This window comes from Coregonus lavaretus (assembly GCF_964263955.1).
Source record: "Coregonus lavaretus genome assembly, chromosome: 21".
Taxonomy (NCBI): domain Eukaryota; kingdom Metazoa; phylum Chordata; class Actinopteri; order Salmoniformes; family Salmonidae; genus Coregonus; species Coregonus lavaretus.
The window spans coordinates 3930261-3954407 of record NC_140008.1 but is presented as its reverse complement, the minus strand read 5'-3'; the positions used below and the strand labels follow the sequence as shown (position 1 = coordinate 3954407).

General features: G+C 46.4%; 1 protein-coding gene across 3 annotated transcripts in view; it reads left to right on the top strand.

Annotated features, from left to right (window-relative positions):
* LOC311148929 (epidermal growth factor receptor kinase substrate 8-like protein 2) overlaps window positions 1-24147 on the top strand; it is a 115634-nt gene that overhangs the window by 15809 nt on the left and 75678 nt on the right. For 2 of the 3 annotated variants that reach the window (XM_084185960.1, XM_084185959.1), the window contains exons 2-3: window positions 17223-17289; window positions 18208-18254. In XM_084185960.1, coding sequence (XP_084042086.1) covers window positions 17255-17289; window positions 18208-18254 — 82 coding nt within the window. In that variant the 5' untranslated portion in view covers window positions 17223-17254. Of the gene's footprint in view, window positions 1-17222; window positions 17290-17975; window positions 18255-24147 lie in introns of those variants that run through there. The other variant, XM_084185958.1, reaches the window with a different exon arrangement.

Here is a 24147-nt window from a genome sequence, read left to right as displayed (position 1 = left end):
CAACAAAGGAGTGGCTCAAGAAGAAGCACATTAAGGTCCTGGAGTGGCTTAGCGAGTCTCCAGACCTTAATCCCATCGAAAAACGTCAGCCTCAAAACCTTAATGACTTGGAGAAGATCTGCAAAGAGGAGTGGGACAAAATCCCTCCTGAGATGTGTGCAAACCTGGTGGCCAACTACATGAAACGTCTGACCTCTGTGATTGCCAACAAGGGTTTTGCCACCAAGTACTAAGTTATGTTTTGCAGAGGGGTCAAATACTTATTTCCCTCATTAAAATGCAAATCAATTTATAACATTTTTGACATGCGTTTTTCTGGATTTGTTGTTGTTGTTATTCTGTCTCTCACTGTTCAAATAAACCTACCATTAAAATTATAGACTGATCATTTCTTTGTCAGTGGGCAAAAGTACAAAATCAGCAGGGGATCAAATACTTTTTTTCCCTCACTGTACATAGGTACCTGGGGACCATACAGTGGACAATCTTACGTACAAAACACAATTTAATCTGAGAGACTCTCTCCTCCACTTTGAGCCATCTGAAGCTTTCAAAGTGGGAATGGCCAAGATGCGTAAGTGCTGGAAGTTTAAGACTCATCCTGACTATTTTGTTCTGAGATGTCTGCCATCTATTTTTTTATTATCTTGGAGGCACTATTGAACCAGGAAGAGCATGCATAGTCAAAGTGCCATTGAACAAGAGCCCCTGCCAATGCCTCTCCATTGTATTCTTATCCAGATATTTGGAGGTTCTTGCCAGAAACCTAATTTTATGGTTCACTTTGGAGATAACGTTTTGTGCCATGCTCTCCCTTGTCAGATGTTTATCTAGCACACATCCAAGATGATTAACAGTCTTATGCTGCGACTACTATGTCACCTACTACCACCTTAAAATCAGGGGATTTCCTCATTTTTAAAAAATGTAGCCTGCTTATCTAGGGCATCTTAAAACAATTATTTAAAATGGCCCCAGGCTATATGAAGTTATGGATAAATTCCCAATCTGGCCCTCATACCATCACGGCCACCTAATCATCCCCAGCTTCCAATTGGCTCATTCACCCCCCACCCCCCTCCTCTCCCCTGTAACTATTCCCCAGGTTGTTGCTGTAAATGAGAATGTGTTCTCCGTCAACTTACCTGGTAAAATAAGGATTACATAAATAAAACTAATCCTACTCCAAGGCGCTTTATGAATATGGGCAAAGATCATAAAAGATGATTCCGGTAGGTTGTAATGTCTAATCACAGTTTTAATCTCTTCTAAATCAGAGGTTATACGAAGTTATACAATGTTGATTTAGGGTTAGGATTTAGGTCAGAGGCTAAATTAAGTTATATAATGTTGAGTTAGGGTTAGGGTCAGAGGCTAAATGAAGTTATATAATGTTGATTCAGGGTTAGGGTTTAGGAAGCGTTCTAGCTTATTTATAGTCTGATGACCATCCATTACATTTTATTGACAATTTTTAATGATGATTGATGTTGATCATTTAATGATGTGCTGTATCAGGATATTAATATTGAGTTACTGGCTTAGTGCTTATATATGTAGATAGATATCTGCTTATACAAGATCTGGAGCTTTTCAGTCAAGTAACAGACAGTCCAGAGGTGACATTGGCTATGGCCCCTGTTCAAAAGTAGTGCACTATATAGGGAATAGGGTGCCATTTGGCTATGGCCCCTGGTCAAAAGTAGTGCACTATATAGGGAATAGGGTGCCATTTGGCTATGGCCCCTGGTCAAAAGTAGTGCACTATATAGGGAATAGGGTGCCATTTGGCTATGGCCCCTGTTCAAAAGTAGTGCACTATATAGGGAATAGGGTGCCATTTGGCTATGGCCCCTGGTCAAAAGTAGTGCACTATATAGGGAATAGGGTGCCATTTGGCTATGGCCCCTGTTCAAAAGTAGTGCACTATATAGGGAATAGGGTGCCATTTGGCTATTGGCCCCTGGTCAAAAGTAGTGCACTATATAGGGAATAGGGTGCCATTTGGCTATGGGCCCCTGGTCAAAAGTAGTGCACTATATAGGGAATAGGGTGCCATTTGGCTATGGGCCCCTGGTCAAAAGTAGTGCACTATATAGGGAATAGGGTGACATTTGGCTATGGGCCCCTGGTCAAAAGTAGTGCACTATATAGGGAATAGGGTGCCATTTGGCTATGGGCCCCTGGTCAAAAGTTGTGCACTATATAGGGAATAGGGTGCCATTTAGCTATGGGCCCCTGGTCAAAAGTAGTGCACTATATAGGGAATAGGGTGCCATTTGGCTATGGGCCCCTGGTCAAAAGTAGTGCACTATATAGGGAATAGGGTGCCATTTGGCTATGGGCCCCTGGTCAAAAGTAGTGCACTATATAGGGAATAGGGTGCCATTTGGCTATGGGCCCCTGGTCAAAAGTAGTGCACTATATAGGGAATAGGGTGCCATTTGGGACTTAACCAAAGTGAAGTTCTGTAAATGGGGCCCACTGGTCCACGACTTGTATCAGGCCTTCATGGTAAAATCAGTGTTGGCCACACCCACAATATTTTATGCAGTCCCCTTTCCTCAATGTCTTTTTGTAAACTACCCAGCGGGTAAATTGGGTTGTTACGACATATCATTGGAAGCCAGTTTATATACTACCATAATGTTTTATGTCTGATCTGAGGTGAAGATTAGTGATGGGGGGAAAAAAAATCGATACAGTTACATATCGGGATATTATTTTTGACGCTCGTATCGTATCGTTTTGACAATATCGCAATATTATTTTGCGCTAGTTTGCTGTACCTGCACCAAAACTCGAGTTTTCCTTCATAGCTTGTTCTCCATCTTCTTTTTAGAGCCGGAATACGGTATTAATTTTCAGCACTTTTGTTTCCATGACTGATCAAAATGTGTTTTCTCATGGTTCTCTCTCTCTCTCTGTCACTAGCCGGCTACCACCCGGTTACTCTACCCTGCACCTTAGAGGCTGCTGCCCGATGAACATTGACATGGAATCACTGGCCACTTTAATAATGTTTACATACTGCTTTACTCATCTCATATGTATATACACTGTATTCTAGTCAAGGCCGTCGTATTTAACTATTGCTGTACATATACTGTTCTATCCACGTATTCTTCAGATATACTACATATTCTATCCATATAACTCTCCATATTGTCTATGCATCCCATCACGTACAGTTGAAGTCGGAAGTTTACATACAACTTAGCCAAATACATTTAAACTCAGTTTTTCACAATTCCTGACATTTAATCCTAGTAAAAAAATTCCCTGTCTTAGGTCAGTTAGGATCAACACTTTATTTTAAGAATATGAAATGTCAGAATAATAGTAGAGAGAATTATTTATTTCAGCTTTGATTTCCTTTCATCACATTCCCAGTGGGTCAGAAGTTTACATACTGTCAATTAGTATTTGGTAGCATTGCCTTTAAATTGTTTAACTTGGGTCAAACGTTTCGGGTAGCCTTCCACAAGCTTCCCACAATAAGTTGGGTGAATTTTGGCCCATTCCTCCTGACAGAGCTGGTGTAACTGAGTCAGGTTTGTAGGCCTCCTTGCTCGCACACGCTTTTTCAGTTCTGCCCACAAATGTTCTATAGGATTGTTCTCCTGAGTGGCGCAGTGGTCTAAGGCACTGCATCGCAGTGCTAACTGTGCCACTAGAGATCCTGGTTCGAATCCAGGCTCTGTCGCCGCCGGCCGCGACCGGGAGACTCATGGGCGGCGCACAATTGGCCCAGCGTCGTCCAGGGTAGGGGAGGGAATGGCCGGCAGGGATGTAGCTCAGTTGATAGAGCATGGCGTTTGCAACGCCAGGGTTGTGGGTTCGATTCCCACGGGGGGCCAGTATAAAAAAAAGAAAAAAAAAAAAGATGTATTAACTAACTGTAAGTCGCTCTGGATAAGAGCGTCTGCTAAATGACTAAAATGTAAAAAAATGTAAAATGATTGAGGTCAGGGCTTTGTGATGGCCACTCCAATACCTTGACTTTGTTGTCCTTAAGCCATTTTGCCACAACTTTGGAAGGATGCTTGGGGTCGTTGTCCATTTGGAAGACCCATTTGCGACCAAGCTTTAACTTCCTGACTGATGTCTTGAGATGTTGCTTCAATATATCCACATAATTTTCCTTCCTCATGATGCCATCTATTTTGTGAAGTGCACCAGTCCCTCCTGCAGCAAAGCACCCCCACAGCATGATGCTGCCACCCCCGTGCTTCACGGTTGGGATGGTGTTCTTCAGTTTGCAAGCTTTCCCCTTTTTCCTCCAAACATAACGATGGTCATTATGGCCAAACAGTTCTATTTTTGTTTCATCAGACCAGAGGACATTTCTCCAAAAGGTATGATCTTTGTCCCCATGTGCAGTTGCAAACCGTAGTCTGGCTTTTTTATGGCGGTTTTGGAGCAGTGGCTTCTTCCTTGCAGAGCGGCCTTTCAGGTTATGTCGATATAGGACTCGTTTTACTGTGGATATAGATAATTTTGTACCGGTTTCCTCCAGCATCTTCACAAGGTCCTTTGCTGTTGTTCTGGGATTGATTTGCACTTTTTGCACCAAAGTACGTTCATCTCTAGGAGACAGAACACATCTCCTTCCTGAGCGGTATGACGGCTGCGTGGTCCCATGGTGTTTATACTTGCGTACTATTGTTTGTACAGATGAACGTGGTACCTTCAGGCGTTTGGAAATTGCTCCCAAGGATGAACCAGACTTGTGAAGGTCTACAATTGTTTTTCTGAGGTCTTGGCTGATTTGTTTTTATTTTCCCATGATGTCAAGCAAGGAGGCTCTGAGTTTGAAGGTAGGCCTTGAAATACATCCACAGGTACACCTCCAATTGACTCAATTGATGTCAATTAGCCTATCAGAAGCTTCTAAAGCCATGACATCATTTTCTGGAATTTTCCAAGCTGTTTAAAGGCACAGTCAACTTAGTGTATGTAAACTTCTGACCCACTGGAATTGTGATAGAGTGAATTATAAGTATGAAAAATGTATGCACTCACTAACTGTAAGTCGCCCTGGATAAGAGCGTCTGCTAAATGACTAAAATGTAAAAATAAGTGAAATAATCTGTCTGTAAACAATTGTTGGAAAAATTACTTGTGTCATGCACAAAGTAGATGTCCAAACCGACTTGCCAAAACTATAGTTTGTTAACAAGACATTTGTGGAGTGGTTGAAAAACAAGTTTTAATGACTCCAACCTAAGTGTATGTAAACTTCAGACTTCACCTGCACATACACTACATGGCCAACAGTATGTGGACACCTGCTCGTCGAACATCTCATTCCAAAATCATGGGCATTAATGTGGAGTTGGTACCCCCTTTGCTGCTATAACAGCCTCCACTCTTCTGGGAAGGCTTTCCACTAAATGTTGGAACATTGCTGTGGGGACTTGCTTCCATTCAGCCACAAGAGCACTAGGGAGGTTGAGCACTGATGTTGGGCGATTAGGCCTGGCTCGCAGTCGGCATACCAATTCATCCCAAAGGTGTTCGATAGGGTTGAGGTCAGGGCTCTGTGCAGGCCAGTCAAGTTCTTCCACACCGATCTCAACAAACCATTTCTGTATGGACCTCGCTTTGTGCATGGAGGCATTGTCATGCTGAAACAAGAAAGGGCCTTTCCCAAACTGTTGCCATCTGACTGGCTGACTTACTGCAAATTGAGAAATGATGTGACTAAACTCAATAAAAAGAAGAAGAAACTGTATTATGAAGCCAATATCAATGATATAAAGAATGATGTACAAAAACTTTGGAGTACTTTAAATGAAATTATGGGCAGAAAGACAAATTCAACTCCATCTTTCATCGAATCAGATGGTTTATTCATCACAAAACCATTTGATGTTGCCAATTATTTGAATGATTACTTAGACAGGAAATGCCAACAACGAACAGTGAGCCATCGTACTCATGCATAAAAAAACTAATAACACAGATTTGTCTGTCGGACTGCCAGATGGTGAAGCGTGATTCATCACTCCAGAGAACACGTTTCCACTGCGCCGGAGTCCAATGGCGGCGAGCTTTACACCACTCCAGCCGACGCTTGGCTTTGCGCATGGTGATCTTAGGCTTGTGTGCGGCTGCTCGGCCATGGAAACCCATTTCACGAAGCTCCTGACGAACAGTTCTTGTGCTGACGTTGCTTCCAGAGGCTGTTTGGAACTCTGTAGTGAGTGTTGCAACCGAAGACAGACACGCTTCAGCATTCCCTCCCTGTCTCTCTCTTCCCCTCCTCCCTCCCTCCCCTCTCTCTCTCCTCCCCTCCTCCCTGTCTCTCTCCTCCCCTCCTCCCTCCCTCCCTCCCTCCCTCCCACCCTGAAACCTGGTCTGGTGCCAGCACCTGGCTGTCCGGAACAATGAGAGAGAGAGGGAGAGAAGATGGCTGGAGAGATAAGAGAGGAAAGAGGAAGTGTTATTCAGCCTCGTTGAATTAAACACTACCTAGTCACTCTCCTATAGTCTCCTAGGCCTCATTTACTTATTTTTCATGGGCTTCGGCCCAAATCACACCCTATTTACTTTATAGTACAAAGGGTTCTGGTCAAAGGTAGTGCGCTATACAGGGAATGGTGCACAAAACATTAGGAACACCTTCATAATATTGAGTTGCACCCAGCAGTGTTGAAAAACCCAGCAGCGTTGCAGTTCTTGACACTGAAGCCGGTGCGCCTGGTACCTACTACCATACCCCCGTTCAAAGGCACTTAAATATTTTGTCTTGCCCATTCACCCTCTGAATGGCACACATACACAATCCATGTCTCGATTGTCTCAAGCCTTAAAAAATTCCTTCTTTAACCTGTCTCCTCCCCTTCATCCACACTGATTGAAGTGGATTTAACAAGTGACATCAATAAGGGATCATAGCTTTCACCTGGATTCACCTGGTCAGTCTATGTCATGGAAAGAATGTTTTGTCCACTCCAACGTATGTTGAAGGTGATGCATTGAGAGGAGATTAAGAACATTTGAGATGTGATTGAGAAGAGAACACTCTAACCTACATACAGGGACTGTAAATAGTAAAGCCCCCCCCCACCCACACACGATGTAAGCGATATGAGCATATTGAAAATCACTATATAAACCAAGATCAATTATTACATTTAACGCAGGTTTATTTAAAAACTGAATCCTGATCATTTAGTCACCTGGTTAGTGTAGCAGATCTTTGGTTGCGTCCCAAATGGACCCCTATTTCCCCTATGGGCTCTGATTTGAAAGTAGTGCACTATATAGGGAACAGGGTGCCATTTGGGATGTACGTTATCGTTCGTGTAATCTCCTATGGTATTATAATCTGTAGAGTGCGTTAATCGTCTTGGTGATCTGCATCTAGATAAGCTCCAGAGCCTCTCATGCCCCTTGTTGCTCCTCTGGCACTTTTTAATGGCTATTAATATCCTCACAGTCTGTGTCTTGTTGTCTTGATACAGATGGAAGCAGGCACTTAGAGAGATACATTCATGTCTCTGTTTCTCTGTTTCTCTTGCACTTTTAGTGGCTATTATTGTCAGCCTGTCGTTTACCTCAGCCTGTCGTTACCTCAGCCTGTCGTTACCTCAGCCTGTCGTTTACCTCAGCCTGTCGTTACCTCAGTCTGTCGTTACCTCAGCCTCTTGTTACCTCGGCCTGTCGTTACCTCAGCCTCTTGTTACCTCAGCCTGTTGTTACCTCAGCCTGTCGTTACCTCAGCCTGTCGTTACCTCAGCCTGTCGTTACCTCAGCCTGTCGTTACCTCAGTCTGTCGTTACCTCAGCCTGTCGTTACCTCAGTCTGTCGTTACCTCAGCCTCTTGTTACCTCGGCCTGTCGTTACCTCAGCCTCTTGTTACCTCAGCCTGTCGTTACCTCAGCCTGTCGTTACCTCAGCCTGTCGTTTACCTCAGCCTGTCGTTTACCTCAGCCTGTCGTTACCTCAGCCTCTTGTTACCTCGGCCTGTCGTTACCTCAGCCTCTTGTTACCTCGGCCTGTCGTTACCTCAGCCTGTCGTTACCTCAGCCTGTCGTTTACCTCAGCCTGTCGTTACCTCAGCCTGTCGTTACCTCAGCCTCTTGTTACCTCAGCCTGTCGTTTACCTCAGCCTGTTGTTACCTCAGCCTGTCGTTACCTCAGCCTGTCGTTACCTCAGCCTGTCGTTTACCTCAGCCTGTCGTTACCTCAGCCTGTCGTTACCTCAGCCTCTTGTTACCTCAGCCTGTCGTTTACCTCAGCCTGTTGTTACCTCAGCCTGTCGTTTACCTCAGCCTGTCGTTACCTCAGCCTCTTGTTACCTCAGCCTCTTGTTACCTCAGCCTGTCGTTTCCTCAGCATAGCCTGTGAGTTGCCTGACACAGAAAAATAAATAGGATGAGTCCCAAATGGCACCCTATTCCCTATATACCTTTTGACCAGGGCCCTTCTGCTAGGTAATACCTGTCTGAACCATATGTACACCCATAGCCACAAAGTATGTCAACCAGACAGGTAGACTGAGCCAGTACTCGACCAGTCAGTCAAGCAGGTAATAGTAGCAGCTAGTAACCAACTAGTGACATCAGACCCACCCTGGGCTCTCAGTTGTGATTAATAATACAAGCTAATAGAAGGAGATGCTTAGCTGCTTGGAGGAGAGGGGAGAAGGTAACTCGGTTAAAGGACGGTTAAGAAGTAAGTTAAGAGTCTTACTGTTGTTACCTCAGCCTGTTGTTACCTCAGCCTGTCGTTACCTCAGCCTGTTGTTACCTCAGCCTGTTGTTACCTCAGCCTGTCGTTACCTCAGCCTGTTGTTACCTCAGCCTGTTGTTACCTCAGCCTGTCGTTACCTCAGCCTGTTGTTACCTCAGCCTGTCGTTACCTCAGCCTGTTGTTACCTCAGCCTGTCGTTACCTCAGCCTGTCGTTACCTCAGCCTGTCGTTACCTCAGCCTGTCGTTACCTCAGCCTGTCGTTACCTCAGCCTGTTGTTACCTCAGCCTGTTGTTACCTCAGCCTGTTGTTACCTCAGCCTGTCGTTACCTCAGCCTGTTGTTACCTCAGCCTGTTGTTACCTCAGCCTGTTGTTACCTCAGCCTGTCGTTACCTCAGCCTGTTGTTACCTCAGCCTGTTGTTACCTCAGCCTGTCGTTACCTCAGCCTGTCGTTACCTCAGCCTGTCGTTACCTCAGCCAGTTAAGGAGTAAGAGCCCTTTCCTTTAACTGCAGTTTCAAAACTGTCATTTCAAACTGTCAAATTTTTTTTGTAAGGGAATAGCAAAGAAAACGTGTAAACTGCACGTTAACTCACCTTTCAGATCGCAAAAGTGAGCTCCCATGAAGCTATTAACACTTCATTAAACGTGCAAGTCAGTTCAATTCATACACTGGCTCCTCTGGCTGGCATGTTTTTAATTTTGAGCTTGTCTTGTCTTATCTTATCTTACTAAAGTATGCTATTAGTCCTATTAGGATTATTTTTCCCTAGCTCCCTTCCTTCTCCACATGGCATAGCTCAGTAATACAGAAGTACACTTGTGGTTGAATATAAATGCGGGACACGACAGACAATTGAATAATGTTGAACTCACGAATTACCAAAAAAAGGATTTACAACAATTAATTAATAAAAAAATAAAAAATAAACGGACAATATTTAAGATTGAAATATGAAAAAGTAGTTTTTTGTGCAACAGGTGTGTCATGAACTTGTTGATTTTTATTTAATATGCCCACATAGCAGTTATATACTGAAATACATGAGTATAGGCTAACATAAACAATAAAATACAGGTGGTTCTGCCCAGTCACTTTCCCTCCGCAGGCAGCCAGAGGTGCAAATGCTAATAGTCCGGGTAGCCATGATTAGCTGTTCAGGAGTCTTATGGCTTGGGGGTAGAAGCTGTTAAGAAGCCTTTTTGGACCTAGACTTGTCGCTCCGGTACCGCTTGCCGTGAGGTAGCAGAGAGAACAGTCTATGACTTGGGTGGCTGGAGTCTTTGACAATTTTTAGGGCCTTCCTCTGACACCGCCTGGTATAGAGGTCCTGGATGGCAGGAAGCTTGGCCCCAGTGATGTACTGGGCCGTACGCACTACCCTCTGTAGTGCCTTGCTGTCGGAGGCCGAGCAGTTGCCATACCAGGCGGTGATGCAACCAGTCAGGATGCTCTCGATGGTGCAGCTGTATAACATTTTGAGGATCTGAGGACCCCATGCCAAATCTTTTCAGTCTCCTGTGGAGGAATAGGCCTAGATCCTGAAGAACAGGAGCAGAGTAAAAGGGAAAGAGACAGAGGCATAGAACGATGCAGAAAGAAAACGCACAGGTTACAGGTAGATCCAAGCCAGGATGAATTGTCCCCATATTGCTTCCACCTATCCAACCCTCTCAGGTCTACACAAGTGTAAGGGCTAGGGGTTGATTTGGGATTCAGGGATAAGCTCTTTCTCAATTTGTCTTTCTTCGATTCCTTAAGTCCTCTCTCTTCGCCTCCTTTTAAAAACAGATTGGAGGAGAATACCTGTGGTTCCTCGCCTGTAAGGGCTGAAAGACTGTATTATTCGTAGGTTGCTGGTTCGGTTTGGGTGTGTTCGCCTCTGCGCGTCAGTCAGAACGCATTGATGGCAAGGCACAGTGAACGGGTTGACTTGTAGATGACTTGGAGGAATAGCAGTATATAACAGGCTGAGTATGCACAGAGCTATGGGTTGATCACTAGGAAGGCTACTGCCTGTACCACTGATCCATAACTATGGGTTGATCACTAGGAAGGCTACTGCCTGTACCACTGATCCATAAGGTTTCTCTAGGAGAGAGCTGAGTAGAAAGTGCCATTAATATCAGGATAACAGACATAGAAATACAATGACATTATATGACACCAGTTAGACTATAAACTATAAAGGCATCAGTATAACAGGTTACTACAGTGGTTCCCAAACTGTGGGGCGAGGGTATGACCGCGACACGTCGTCCACTAATAAATGACTGGTATGACCACGACACATCGTCCACTAATAAATGACTGGTATGACCGCGACACATCGTCCACTAACAAATAACTGGTATGACCGCGACACGTCCTCCACTAACAAATAACTGGTATGACCGCGACACGTCATCCACTAACAAATAACTGGTATGACCGCGACACGTCCTCCACTAACAAATAACTGGTATGACCGCGACACGTCCTCCACTAACAAATAACTGGTATGACCGCGACACGTCCTCCACTAACAAATAACTGGTATGACCGCGACACGTCGTCCACTAACAAATAACTGGTATGACCGCGACACGTCATCCACTAACAAATAACTGGTATGACCGCGACACGTCGTCCACTAACAAATAACTGGTATGACCGCGACACGTCGTCCACTAACAAATAACTGGTATGACCGGGAGGAAGTTGTTTGACAGCGGGCCACACCATGGCAGCCTGGTATGGTAACTGGTATGACCGGGAGGAAGTTGTTTGACAGAGGGCCACACCATGGCAGCCTGGTATGGTAACTGGTATGACCGGGAGGAAGTTGTTTGACAGAGGGCCACACCATGGCAGCCTGGTATGGTAACTGGTATGACCGGGAGGAAGTTGTTTGACAGAGGGCCACGCCATGGCAGCCTGGTATGGTAACTGGTATGACTGGGAGGAAGTTGTTTGACAGAGGGCCACGCCATGGCAGCCTGGTATGGTAACTGGTATGACCGGGAGGAAGTTGTTTGACAGAGGGCCACACCATGGAAGCCTGGTATGGTAACTGGTATGACCGGGAGGAAGTTGTTTGACAGAGGGCCACACCATGGCAGCCTGGTATGGTAACTGGTATGACTGGGAGGAAGTTGTTTGACAGAGGGCCACACCATGGCAGCCTGGTATGGTAACTGGTATGACTGGGAGGAAGTTGTTTGACAGAGGGCCACACCATGGCAGCCTGGTATGGAACAAGACAAATAATTCAGCGAGAAATCAATTCATTTACACACATACATTGGTATTCAATATGTTATTGCTAAAATAACCTCACTGCAACACAGGGTTTCCTGTGCTCTGCTAATACAGGTCCTTCCCCTTATGCATTTCCCTGAATAGGCCTCTAGTCTGAAACCAGCCTCCTCTAATGGTAGACCCAGGTACAATCTGATCACTCATGATGACCAGAAGATTGATTCATGGAGTTCCCCTTTTCCCCATAAGATTTTACAGCTGATATAGCACTTGTCATAGGCTACTTAGATTAAGAGAGAGCTATTTAAATCAACTGAATTTCTACAAACACAAATAATACAATACAAAACAAAGAAAAGCTTAGCATAGCTAGCTAAATAAGGAGATTTGGAAAAGGGGTCTTACCTCACAGAGTACCGTTTGCATCCATTGTTTGCAGTATCCATGCTTGCTTGCAGCACGCTCATGCTAGCTAAATCAAGTTTTGCAAGCAAGTAAACATCAATGACCACGCATGGATCATGCTTTGTACTTTATCCACCGATTAATAGGTGAGATTTAAAGCGAAAACATACAGTTATTAACCTGTAACAATGATCGCATTTCCCCCTCTCTTTTGACTGCAGGTGCTTCTCCCCCCCCCCCCCCCCCCCCCCCCCGCACGCCTCAGAACAATCAGAACACAACAACCAGCATAGCAACGAATTCTATCCAATGTATTTCATTACGTAGCCCCTGCAGAATTTGGAATGTTCTAGCAATGGTCCTAGCAATTGACCCTAATAGCTGATGGAATCCCATTGTGACGCAGGGTGTGGGGGGGGGACAGAGCTACCTCACTAGCTCTGCCCTGTCTCTACTAACACCAACCTGTTTAGTACACTACCCTACCTCACTAGCTCTGTCCCTACTAACACCAACCTGTTTAGTACACTACCCTACCTCACTAGCTCTGTCTCTACTAACACCAACCTGTTTAGTACACTACCCTACCTCACTAGCTCTGCCCTGTCCCTACTAACACCAACCTGTTTAGTACACTACCCTACCTCACTAGCTCTGTCTCTACTAACACCAACCTGTTTAGTACACTACCCTACCTCACTATCTCTGTCCCTACTAACACCAACCTGTTTAGTACACTACCCTACCTCACTATCTCTGTCTCTACTAACACCAACCTGTTTAGTACACTACCCTACCTCACTATCTCTGTCTCTACTAACACCAACCTGTTTAGTACACTACCCTACCTCACTAGCTCTGTCCCTACTAACACCAACCTGTTTAGTACACTACCCTACCTCACTAGCTCTGCCCTGTCTCTACTAACACCAACCTGTTTAGTACACTACCCTACCTCACTAGCTCTGTCTCTACTAACACCAACCTGTTTAGTACACTACCCTACCTCACTAGCTCTGTCCCTACTAACACCAACCTGTTTAGTACACTACCCTACCTCACTAGCTCTGCCCTGTCTCTACTAACACCAACCTGTTTAGTACACTACCCTACCTCACTAGCTCTGTCTCTACTAACACCAACCTGTTTAGTACACTACCCTACCTCACTATCTCTGTCCCTACTAACACCAACCTGTTTAGTACACTACCCTACCTCACTAGCTCTGTCCCTACTAACACCAACCTGTTTAGTACACTACCCTACCTCACTATCTCTGTCCTGTCTCTGCTAACACCAACCAATTCTTTGGGGCATGGAAATGTTGCTCAAATGGTATCAAGGGACCTAACTTGTTCCAGGAAAACATTCCCCACACCAATTCACCACCGCCACCAGCCTGTACCGTTGACAGCAGGCAGGATGGGGCCATGAACTCATGCTGCTTACGCCAAATCCTGACTCTGCCATCAGCATGAAGCAACAGGAACTGGGAATCGTTGGACCAGGCTATGTTTTTCCACTCCTCAGTTGTCCAGTGTTGGTGATGGCGTGCCCACTGGAGCCGCTTCTTGTTTTTAGTGGAAAGGAGTGGTCCTCTGCTGCAATAGCGCATTCATGACAAGGGCCGACGAGATGTGAGTTTCCGAGATGCCGTTCTGCACACCACTGTTGTACTGCGCCGTTATTTGCCTGTTTGTGGCCCGCCTGTTAGCTTGCACGATTCTTGCCATTTTCCTTCAACTTCTCATCAACAAGCCGTTGTCCGCCACAAGACTGCTTCTCATCAACAAGCCGTTGTCCGCCACAGGACTGCTTCTCATCAACAAGCCGTTGTCCCCCACAGGACTGCTTCTCATCAACAAGCCGTTGTCCGCCACAGGACTGCTTCTCATCAACAAGCCGTTGTCCGCCACAGGACTGCTTCTCATCAACAAGCCGTTGTCCGCCACAGGACTGCTTCTCATCAACAAGCCGTTGTCCGCCACAGGACTGCTTCTCATCAACAAGCCGTTGTCCGCCACAGGACTGCTTCTCATCAACAAGCCGTTGTCCGCCACAGGACTGCTTCTCATCAACAAGCCGTTGTCCGCCACAGGACTGCTTCTCATCAACAAGCCGTTGTCCGCCACAGGACTGCCGCTGACTGGATGTTTTTCTTATTTGTCACACCGTTCTCTGTAAAACCCCTAGACACTGTGATGCGTGAAATTCCCAGGATGCCTTTCTGAGATTCTGGAACCGACGCGGCTGGCACCGATGACAACACCACGCATCAAAGTCACTTAACTCGTTTTGCCCATTCTAACATTAAATCGAACAGTAACTGAATGCCTCGATGCCTGTCTGCCTGCTTTATATAGCAAGCCACAGCCACGTGGCTTGCTGATGAGAAGGGGGGGGGGTCTGTCTGACCCACCAACAGTACTCTGACCCATCCACCAACAGCAACTACAAGCTGTTTAGTAGACTATCTCCACATTGTGACTGAAACGGTAGCCCTGTTTCTACCTCCTAGCCAACTTTGCAGTAGTTTTTTCGGTGTGTTATTTCCTACATTATTTGCTCAGAATGTTTCTTGTTTTGTTACCTACAGCCGAAAATAACTTTGGGATATTAGATCGGCGGTCACTCACCAGAAATATGATCCGGATTTCGACTTCCCTGACCTGGATCCTTTGTTTAAACTTCCCGAGGCAGCTCTATTCATCCCGGGGGGCTGCACCACCAAAACGCCGACGCCAGAGAAGAGGGAGAAGTGGGGATCCAATCAGACACGGGCGGCGTGCATACCATCCACCGCTTCCGAGTACATTACTCGTTCAGTCCTTGAACAATAAACTAGATGAGCTCAGGGCGAGGATCTCCTTCTAGAGAGACATCAGGGACTGTAACATACTCTATTGTCCCCATCCATTCAGCCAGTGGGGTTCTCATTCCATCGTACGGACAGGAAGAAAGAACTCTCCGGGAAAATGAAAGATGTACAGGAACTCAAATAATTTTGTTTTCCCAATCTGGAATTCCCTCACCCTCAAAGGCATTACCTCCCGAGATAATTTTCTACGGTCATCGTAACTGCATATCTCCTCCTCCTCCTCCCCACCTATAGGCAGAAACTTAAGACTACAGGGAGGAGGTAGAGAGCCCTGGCGGAGTGGTGCCAAGAAAATAACCTCTCCCTCAACATCAACAAAACGAAGGAGCTGATCGTGGACTACAGGAGACAGCGGAGAGAGCACGCCCCCATTCACATCAACAGGGCCACAGTGGAGATGGTCAAAAGCTTCAAGTTCCTCATCGTGCACATCACTAACAACCGGAAAAGTTCCCTCCACACAGACAGCGTGGCGAAGAAGAAATTCGGCTTGGCCAATAAGACCCTCACAAACTTCAACAGATGCACCATCGAGAGCATTCTGTTTCGCTGTATCACCGCCTGTTACGGCAACTGCACCGCCCACAACCGCAGTGCTCTCCAGAGGGTGGTGTGGTCAGCCCAACGCATCACCGAGGGGGCACACTGCCTGCCCTCCAGGACATCTACAGCACCTGGTGTCACAGGAAGGCCAAAAAGATCATCAAGGACCTCAGCCACCCGAGCCACGGCCTGTTCACCCCACTAGAAGGCGGAGACAGTACAGGTGCATCAAAGCTGGGACTGAGAGACTGATAAACAGCTTCTATCTCAAGGCCATCAGATTGCTAAACAGTCACCACTAGCCGGCCTCCGCCCAGTACCCTGCCCTGAACTTTACTTTCTGTTACTAGCCGGCTACCACCTGGTACTCTACCCTGCCCCATAGAGACTGCTGCCCTGTTTACATAGAGTCATTGAACACTGGTCACTTTAATAATGTTTACCCACTTTATATGTATAGACTATATTCTAGTCATGGCTCATCCTATATAACTACTGTACAGTAGTTAGTCATATACTGTCCATACTGTCTAAAGTTTTCATACCCATTTACATTTTACATTTTAGTCATTTAGCAGACGCTCTTATCCAGAGCGACTTACAGTTAGTGAGTGCATACATTTTTTTCTTCCATACCCCTTGACTTATTCCACATTTTGTTGTGTTACAGCCTGAATTCATCATGAATTAAAAAAATATATATAATCTCACCCATCTACATACAATACCCCATACTTTTATTTGTACACATTTACCAAGCAGTGCCCTTCTTCGCGAGGCATTGAAAAACCTCTGTGGTCTTTGTGGTTGAATCTGTGCTTGAAATTCACTACTCGATTGAGGGACCTTAAAGATAATTATATACCCACACGGGTACAGAGATGAGGTAGTCATTCAAAAATCATGTTAACCACCATTATTGCACACAGTGTGCACATTTGTACTCCTGAACTTATTTAGGCCATAACAAAGGGGTTGAATACTTATCGACTCAAAGACATTTCATCTTTCTACATTTCTATTAATACATTTTTTTTTTTTAAATCAACAAACAAACAAAAATGAAGGGGTGTGAATACTTTCTGAAGGCACTATACAGTACATTTATATTCCGAACTCTGAACATTGCTCATTCTGATATTTCTTAATTTCTTTCTTTTTGGATTATGTGCGTATTGTTATTATATTGCTAGGTATTGTTGGAGCTAGAAAACACAAGTATATCACTACACCTGAGATAACATCTGCAAATCTGGGTACGCGACTAATAAACTTTGATTTGATTCTGCCAATGTTTATGCGAGAAGACATTGAGGTTGTGTAACCAATGTCGTTTGTCATAGACGTCGTCTATATATATATATATATATATATATATATATATATATAATGTATCGAATTTCTCTGGTTGGTTGAGAAACAAACATGACGTCATTTCTCTCTCCTCTCAGCCTCCCTTCTTCTCTGGTGGATGTCTTAGACCATGAGTATCCTGGGACCGCCGATGAGGCAGGCCAAGTGAGTGACACACACACAAACATCAATTTTCCATCTTTTAACAGATGCCCGTCCCCTTTCCTAGACTCATAGTTAAACACAGTGAGATAAAATCACTAACCTAGTATATGTCAGACTGGGTGTGGGTCAGGGACTCCTGGAGGACAGAGAACCTCTGTTTCTGTCTCTGTTTCATGTTTACTTTCCCTGGGTTCCTGGCTCCAGCTTTCCTCCCTCTCTCTCTCTCTCTCTCTCTCTCTCTCTCTCTCTCTCTCTCTCTCTCTCTCTCTCTCTTTCTCTACCCATGCCCCACGCCTCCTCTCTCTCTCTCTCTCTCTCTCTCTCTCTACCCGCGCCCCACGCCTCCTCTCTCTCTCTCTCTCTCTCTACCCGTGCCCCACGCCTCCTCTCTCTCTCTCTCTCTCTCTCTCTCTCTCTCTCTCTCTACCCGTGCCCCACGCCTCCTCTCTCTCTCTCTCTCTCTCTACCCGTGCCCCACGCCTCCTCTCTCTCTCTCTCTCTCTACCCGTGCCCCACGCCTCCTCTCTCTCTCTCTCTCTCTCTACCCGTGCCCCACGCCTCCTCTCTCTCTCTCTCTCTCTACCCGTGCCCCACGCCTCCTCCCCCCTCTCTCTCTCCCCCCGTTCTCCATGCCGCTTCTCTGTCTCTCTCTCTCTCTCTGGGGCCATATGTTCAGAATCTCAGGGCTAATCTCTTCCAGTCCTGTCCAGTCTGCTAGCTAGGAAACTCTTACTCACTATATCACACTGCCCTGTGTGTGTGTAGTGAGACTGATTAGTGTTTGTAGTACATTGTGACATTTTGGAGGAGTTTGAGAGAAAAAAGATTAGGAGAAGCGATGAAGGGGAGACACCGTAACCCTGGTAACCCTTCCTCTTCCTCCTCCTCCTCTTCCTCCTGCTCTTCCTCTCTCTGCAGTGGGCTGGCCAGATCTGACAGCAAGATGAGTGCCAAGGCTCTATACGGTAAGAAATGGACGGGAGACACGGACACAAGGGATGGGGTTTACTACTGACTGTGTGTGTGTGTGTGTGTGTGTGTGTGTGTGTGTGTGTGTGTGTGTGTGTGTGTGTGTGTGTGTGTGTGTGTGTGTGTGTGTGTGTGTGTGTGTGTGTGTGTGTGTGTGTGTGTGTGTGTGTGTGTGTGTGTGTGTGTGTGTGTGTGTGTGTGTGTGACAACTGGAATGTTATACAATATAAGTATTTTCATATACTCGCTCCTCAACATGTTATCTACCTGTAGCCTCTTAGCAGTACTATGTTATGAGTCATTATATACACTTTGCACACCTGGTCATTGCATACCAACATTAAAATACCTGGCAAGGGATTGGTTTAAAAATACAGCCCCTTTTATATGTATTGTCTTATGAAGTATTTATTGGATTATTGTCCTGTTTTAATTCCCCTTAACCCTTTGGTCAACGTAAAGGATCTATACAGCATAGTAATTTGAGTCAAATCAGAACAATGGTCAATTTGACTGACAGGAAGCCCTGCTTATCAGGGGGAGTGAACCAGAGTAGAGCAGACCTGGGTTCAAATACTACTTGAAATCTTTTGTAGTGCTTAATTTAGCCTGCCTGGAGTGTCATGCGTGTGGGGTTCGTACATTTGGGACATTTCTGTTTTGTACCAGGCAAGTTTAATAAGCACAGATAGAGTATGATTTAAAATGATTTAAAATAGTATTTGAACCCAGGTCTGGTGAGCAGAGCGGTGTTATGTTCTGCTCATAGACATGGTAGATCAGTGTTGGTCCTGGGGACCCCAACATGCTGATAGACATGGTAGATCAGTGTTGGTCCTGGGGACCCCAACATGCATGCTCATAGACATGGTAGATCAGTGTTGGTCCTGGGGACCCCAACATGCATGCTCATAGACATGGTAGATCAGCGTTGGTTCTGGGGACCCCAACATGCATGCTCATAGACATGGTAGATCAGTGTTGGTCCTGGGGACCCCAGCATGCTGATAGACATGGTAGATCAGCGTTGGTCCTGTGGACCCCAGCATGCTGATAGACATGGTAGATCAGCGTTGGTCCTGGGGACCCCAACATTTTGGTTTTAGCCCTAGCACTACACAGCCGATTCAAACAACCAGCTCATCATAAAGCTTTGATTATTTGAATCAGCTGTGTAGTGCTAGAACAAAAACCAAAACGTGCACCCCTTGGGGTCCCCGGGACCGAGTTTGGGAATCGCTGTGGTAGATACTGACACATACAGTACAGGAGTGACTGGGGAGAGAGAGCTGCCTGCGGGGGATAGTGACAGAGGGGGAGATAGAGCTGCCTGCGGGGGATAGTGACAGAGGGGGAGATAGAGCTGCCTGCGGGGGATAGTGACAGAGGGGGAGATAGAGCTGCCTGCGGGGGATAGTGACAGAGGGGGAGATAGAGCTGCCTGCGGGGATAGTGACAGAGGGGGAGATAGAGCTGCCTGCGGGGGATAGTGACAGAGGGGGAGATAGAGCTGCCTGCGGGGGATAGTGACAGAGGGGGAGATAGAGCTGCCTGCGGGGGATAGTGACAGAGGGGGAGATAGAGCTGCCTGCGGGGGATAGTGACAGAGGGGGAGATAGAGCTGCCTGCGGGGGATAGTGACAGAGGGGGAGATAGAGCTGCCTGCGGGGGATAGTGACAGAGGGGGAGATAGAGCTGCCTGCGGGGGATAGTGACAGAGGGGGAGATAGAGCTTCCTGCGGGGGATAGTGACAGAGGGGGAGATAGAGCTGCCTGCGGGGGATAGTGACAGAGGGGGAGATAGAGCTGCCTGCGGGGGATAGTGACAGAGGGGGAGATAGAGCTGCCTGCGGGGGATAGTGACAGAGGGGGAGATAGAGCTGCCTGCGGGGGATAGTGACAGAGGGGGAGATAGAGCTGCCTGCGGGGGATAGTGACAGAGGGGGAGATAGAGCTTCCTGCGGGGGATAGTGACAGAGGGGGAGATAGAGCTGCCTGCGGGGGATAGTGACAGAGGGGGAGATAGAGCTGCCTGCGGGGGATAGTGACAGAGGGGGAGATAGAGCTGCCTGCGGGGGATAGTGACAGAGGGGGAGATAGAGCTGCCTGCGGGGGATAGTGACAGAGGGGGAGATAGAGCTTCCTGCGGGGGATAGTGACAGAGGGGGAGATAGAGCTGCCTGCGGGGGATAGTGACAGGGGGAGATAGAGCTGCCTGTGGGGGACAGTGACAGAGAGTGTGTCGGTTAAACTGAACTATTCATAAGAGTTGTTTGCTTTTTGATGGAAGGTTTTTGATAGAGGGCCGATAAGATCAGAGTTGTTCTTGGGCCTCGATGTTGGAGCGTGAGATTTTTAGTGTACCCTGCAATTACGTCTACGTCCCTGTGACTAATGAACTCAATCTAATCTGTCCAATCTAATGTGAGGCATGGGTTGGCGTCTCTGTGGGTGTGGAGCGGTGTCTCTGTGGGTGTGGGGTGGTTTCTCTGTGGTGTGGTATCTCTGTGGTTGTGGTGTCGTGAGGCGTGCTGGGAGTGTGTGTGTGTCTTTCCTGCACCTGTCTGTCTGTGTGTGTGTGTGTGTGTGTGTGTGTGTGTGTGTGTGTGTGTGTACTTGTATGTGAACGTGCACATCCATGCTTGTGTATTTTAAATTTTTAGTCATTTAGCAGACGCTCTTATCCAGAGCGACTTACAGTTAGTGAGTGCATACATATTTCATACTGCCCCCCCCCCCCGGGAATCGAACCCACAACCCTGGCGTTGCAAGCGCCATGCTCTATCAACTGAGCTACAGGGGGGGGGCCTAGTGTATGTCTGTTTTATATGAGTGTTTCCTCCTTGTTGATGTCTGACAGAGGCAGGCAGGGTCCTTGTTGATGTCTGACAGAGGCAGGCAGGGTCCTTGTTGATGTCTGACAGAGGCAGACAGGGTCCTTGTTGATGTCTGACAGAGGCAGGCAGGGTCCTTGTTGATGTCTGACAGATGCAGGCAGGGTCCTTGTTGATGTCTGACAGAGGCAGGCAGGGTCCTTGTTGATGTCTGACAGAGGCAGGCAGGGTCCTTGTTGATGTCTGACAGAGGCAGGCAGGGTCCTTGTTGATGTCTGACAGAGGCAGGCAGGGTCCTTGTTGATGTCTGACAGATGCAGGCAGGGTCCTTGTTGATGTCTGACAGAGGCAGGCAGGGTCCTTGTTGATGTCTGACAGATGCAGGCAGGGTCCTTGTTGATGTCTGACAGAGGCAGGCAGGGTCCTTGTTGATGTCTGACAGAGGCAGGCAGGGTCCTTGTTGATGTCTGACAGAGGCAGGCAGGGTCCTTGTTGATGTCTGACAGAGGCAGGCAGGGTCCTTGTTGATGTCTGACAGAGGCAGGCAGGGTCCTTGTTGATGTCTGACAGAGGCAGGCAGGGTCCTTGTTGATGTCTGACAGATGCAGGCAGGGTCCTTGTTGATGTCTGACAGAGGCAGGCAGGGTCCTTGTTGATGTCTGACAGAGGCAGGCAGGGTCCTTGTTGATGTCTGACAGAGGCAGGCAGGGTCCTTGTTGATGTCTGACAGAGGCAGGCAGGGTCCTTGTTGATGTCTGACAGATGCAGGCAGGGTCCTTGTTGATGTCTGACAGAGGCAGGCAGGGTCCTTGTTGATGTCTGACAGAGGCAGGCAGGGTCCTTGTTGATGTCTGACAGATGCAGGCAGGGTCCTTGTTGATGTCTGACAGAGGCAGGCAGGGTCCTTGTTGATGTCTGACAGAGGCAGGCAGGGTCCTTGTTGATGTCTGACAGAGGCAGGCAGGGTCCTTGTTGATGTCTGACAGAGGCAGGCAGGGTCCTTGTTGATGTCTGACAGAGGCAGGCAGGGTCCTTGTTGATGTCTGACAGAGGCAGGCAGGGTCCTTGTTGATGTCTGACAGAGGCAGGCAGGGTCCTTGTTGATGTCTGACAGATGCAGGCAGGGTCCTTGTTGATGTCTGACAGAGGCAGGCAGGGTCCTTGTTGATGTCTGACAGAGGCAGGCAGGGTCCTTGTTGATGTCTGACAGAGGCAGGCAGGGTCCTTGTTGATGTCTGACAGAGGCAGGCAGGGTCCTTGTTGATGATCACTAGCTCACAGTCTTTAGTCATTACTATATCACATTTAGTGATGTGTGGGTTAACCCTTTAACTGTCCCTTCTTGGAAAACATGTAGAAAAAATTATTTCACCTTCAATTCCTATTGCTTTCAACTCAAATAAGAACTTCCAATAGCTTATTATGTTTATTGTGGAAATAACAGAGCTCTACCAGGCTGTTGAGAGGTCAGAAGAAGGTCATACCAGGAATACCATATTTTAATGACAATTAGCATATCATTTTTACTCATTTGACCAATATTACAAAAATTAATTCAGGACTGCTTCAATGGCATTATTAAATAAGGACTGATGTCAGATTTTTACAAAGTATGGTAATTTTGTATGTCCAAACATGGATATTAAATAGCATTGAAATGAATTCATTTTCAGGTGGTGTATAGTGCAATGTCCCTCAAAATGGTTCTTACATTTCAAATGATCCAGGTTCTTTCGCCAAGTTCAGACTACATGATGAAATAATACACTATATAGACAAAAGTATGTGGACACCCCTTCAAATTAGTGGATACAGCTATTTCAGCCACACCCATTGCTGACAGGTGTATAAAATGTAGCACACCGCCATGCAATCTCCATAGACAAACATTGACAGGAGAATGGCCTGTACTGAAGAGCTCTGTGACTTTCAATTTGGCACCGTCATAGGATGCCACCTTTCCAACAAGTCAGTTCGTCAAATTTCTGCCCTGCTAGAGCTGCCCTGGTCAACTGTAAGTGCTGTTATTGTGAAGTGGAAACGTCTAGGAGCGACAACGGCTCAGCCGCGAAGTGGTAGGCCACACAAGCTCACAGAACGGGACCGATGATGAAGTGATTAATCACGCTTCACCGTCTGGCAGTCCGACGGACGAATCTGGGTTTGGCGGATGCCAGGAGCACTCTACATGCCCGAATGCATAGTGCCAACTGTAAAGTTTGGTGGAGGAGGAATAATGGTCTGGGGCTGTTTTTCATGGTTCGGGCTAGGCCCCTTAGTTCTAGTGAAGGGAAATCTTAACGCTACAGCATACAATGACATTCTAGACGATTCTGTGCTTCCACCTTGCACTAATAAAAATAACCTGAGTATGTCTACCTCTGCTAAACTTCCCAGTAAAGCAAGAAAAATAATCAAGCATCCCAGAAAAGTGTTAAAAATAGCCCACGTTAACATATGTCCCTTAAGAAACCAGGTTCATGAAATCAATAATTTGCTAGTAACAGATTCTGATAATCTCACGTAGATAATACCTTTGATGATACAGTGGTAGCAATACAAGGTTATAACATTTACAGAAAAGACAGAAATGCAGTGTTGCGGTCTATATTCAGAACCACATTCCTGTAAAGCTTAGAGAGGATCTCATGTTAAATACTGTTGAAGTAATATGGCTACAGGTTAATCTGCCTCACCTAAAGCCCATTCTGGTGGGAAGCTGCTATAGACCACCAAGTGCTAACAGTCAGGATCTGGATAACATGTGTGAAATGCTTGATAATATATGTGATATCAATAGAGAGGTATACTTGCTGGGTGATTTAAATATTGACTGGCTTTCATCAGGCTGCCCACTCAAGAGAACGCTTCAAACTGTAATCAGTGCCTGCAACCTGGTTCAGGTTATCAATCAACCTACCAGGGTAGTTACAAACAGTACAGGAATGAAATCATCAACATGTATTGATCATATATTTACTAATGCTGCAGAAATGTGTTTGAAAGCAGTATCCAAATCCATCGGATGTAGTGATCACAATATAGTAGCCATATC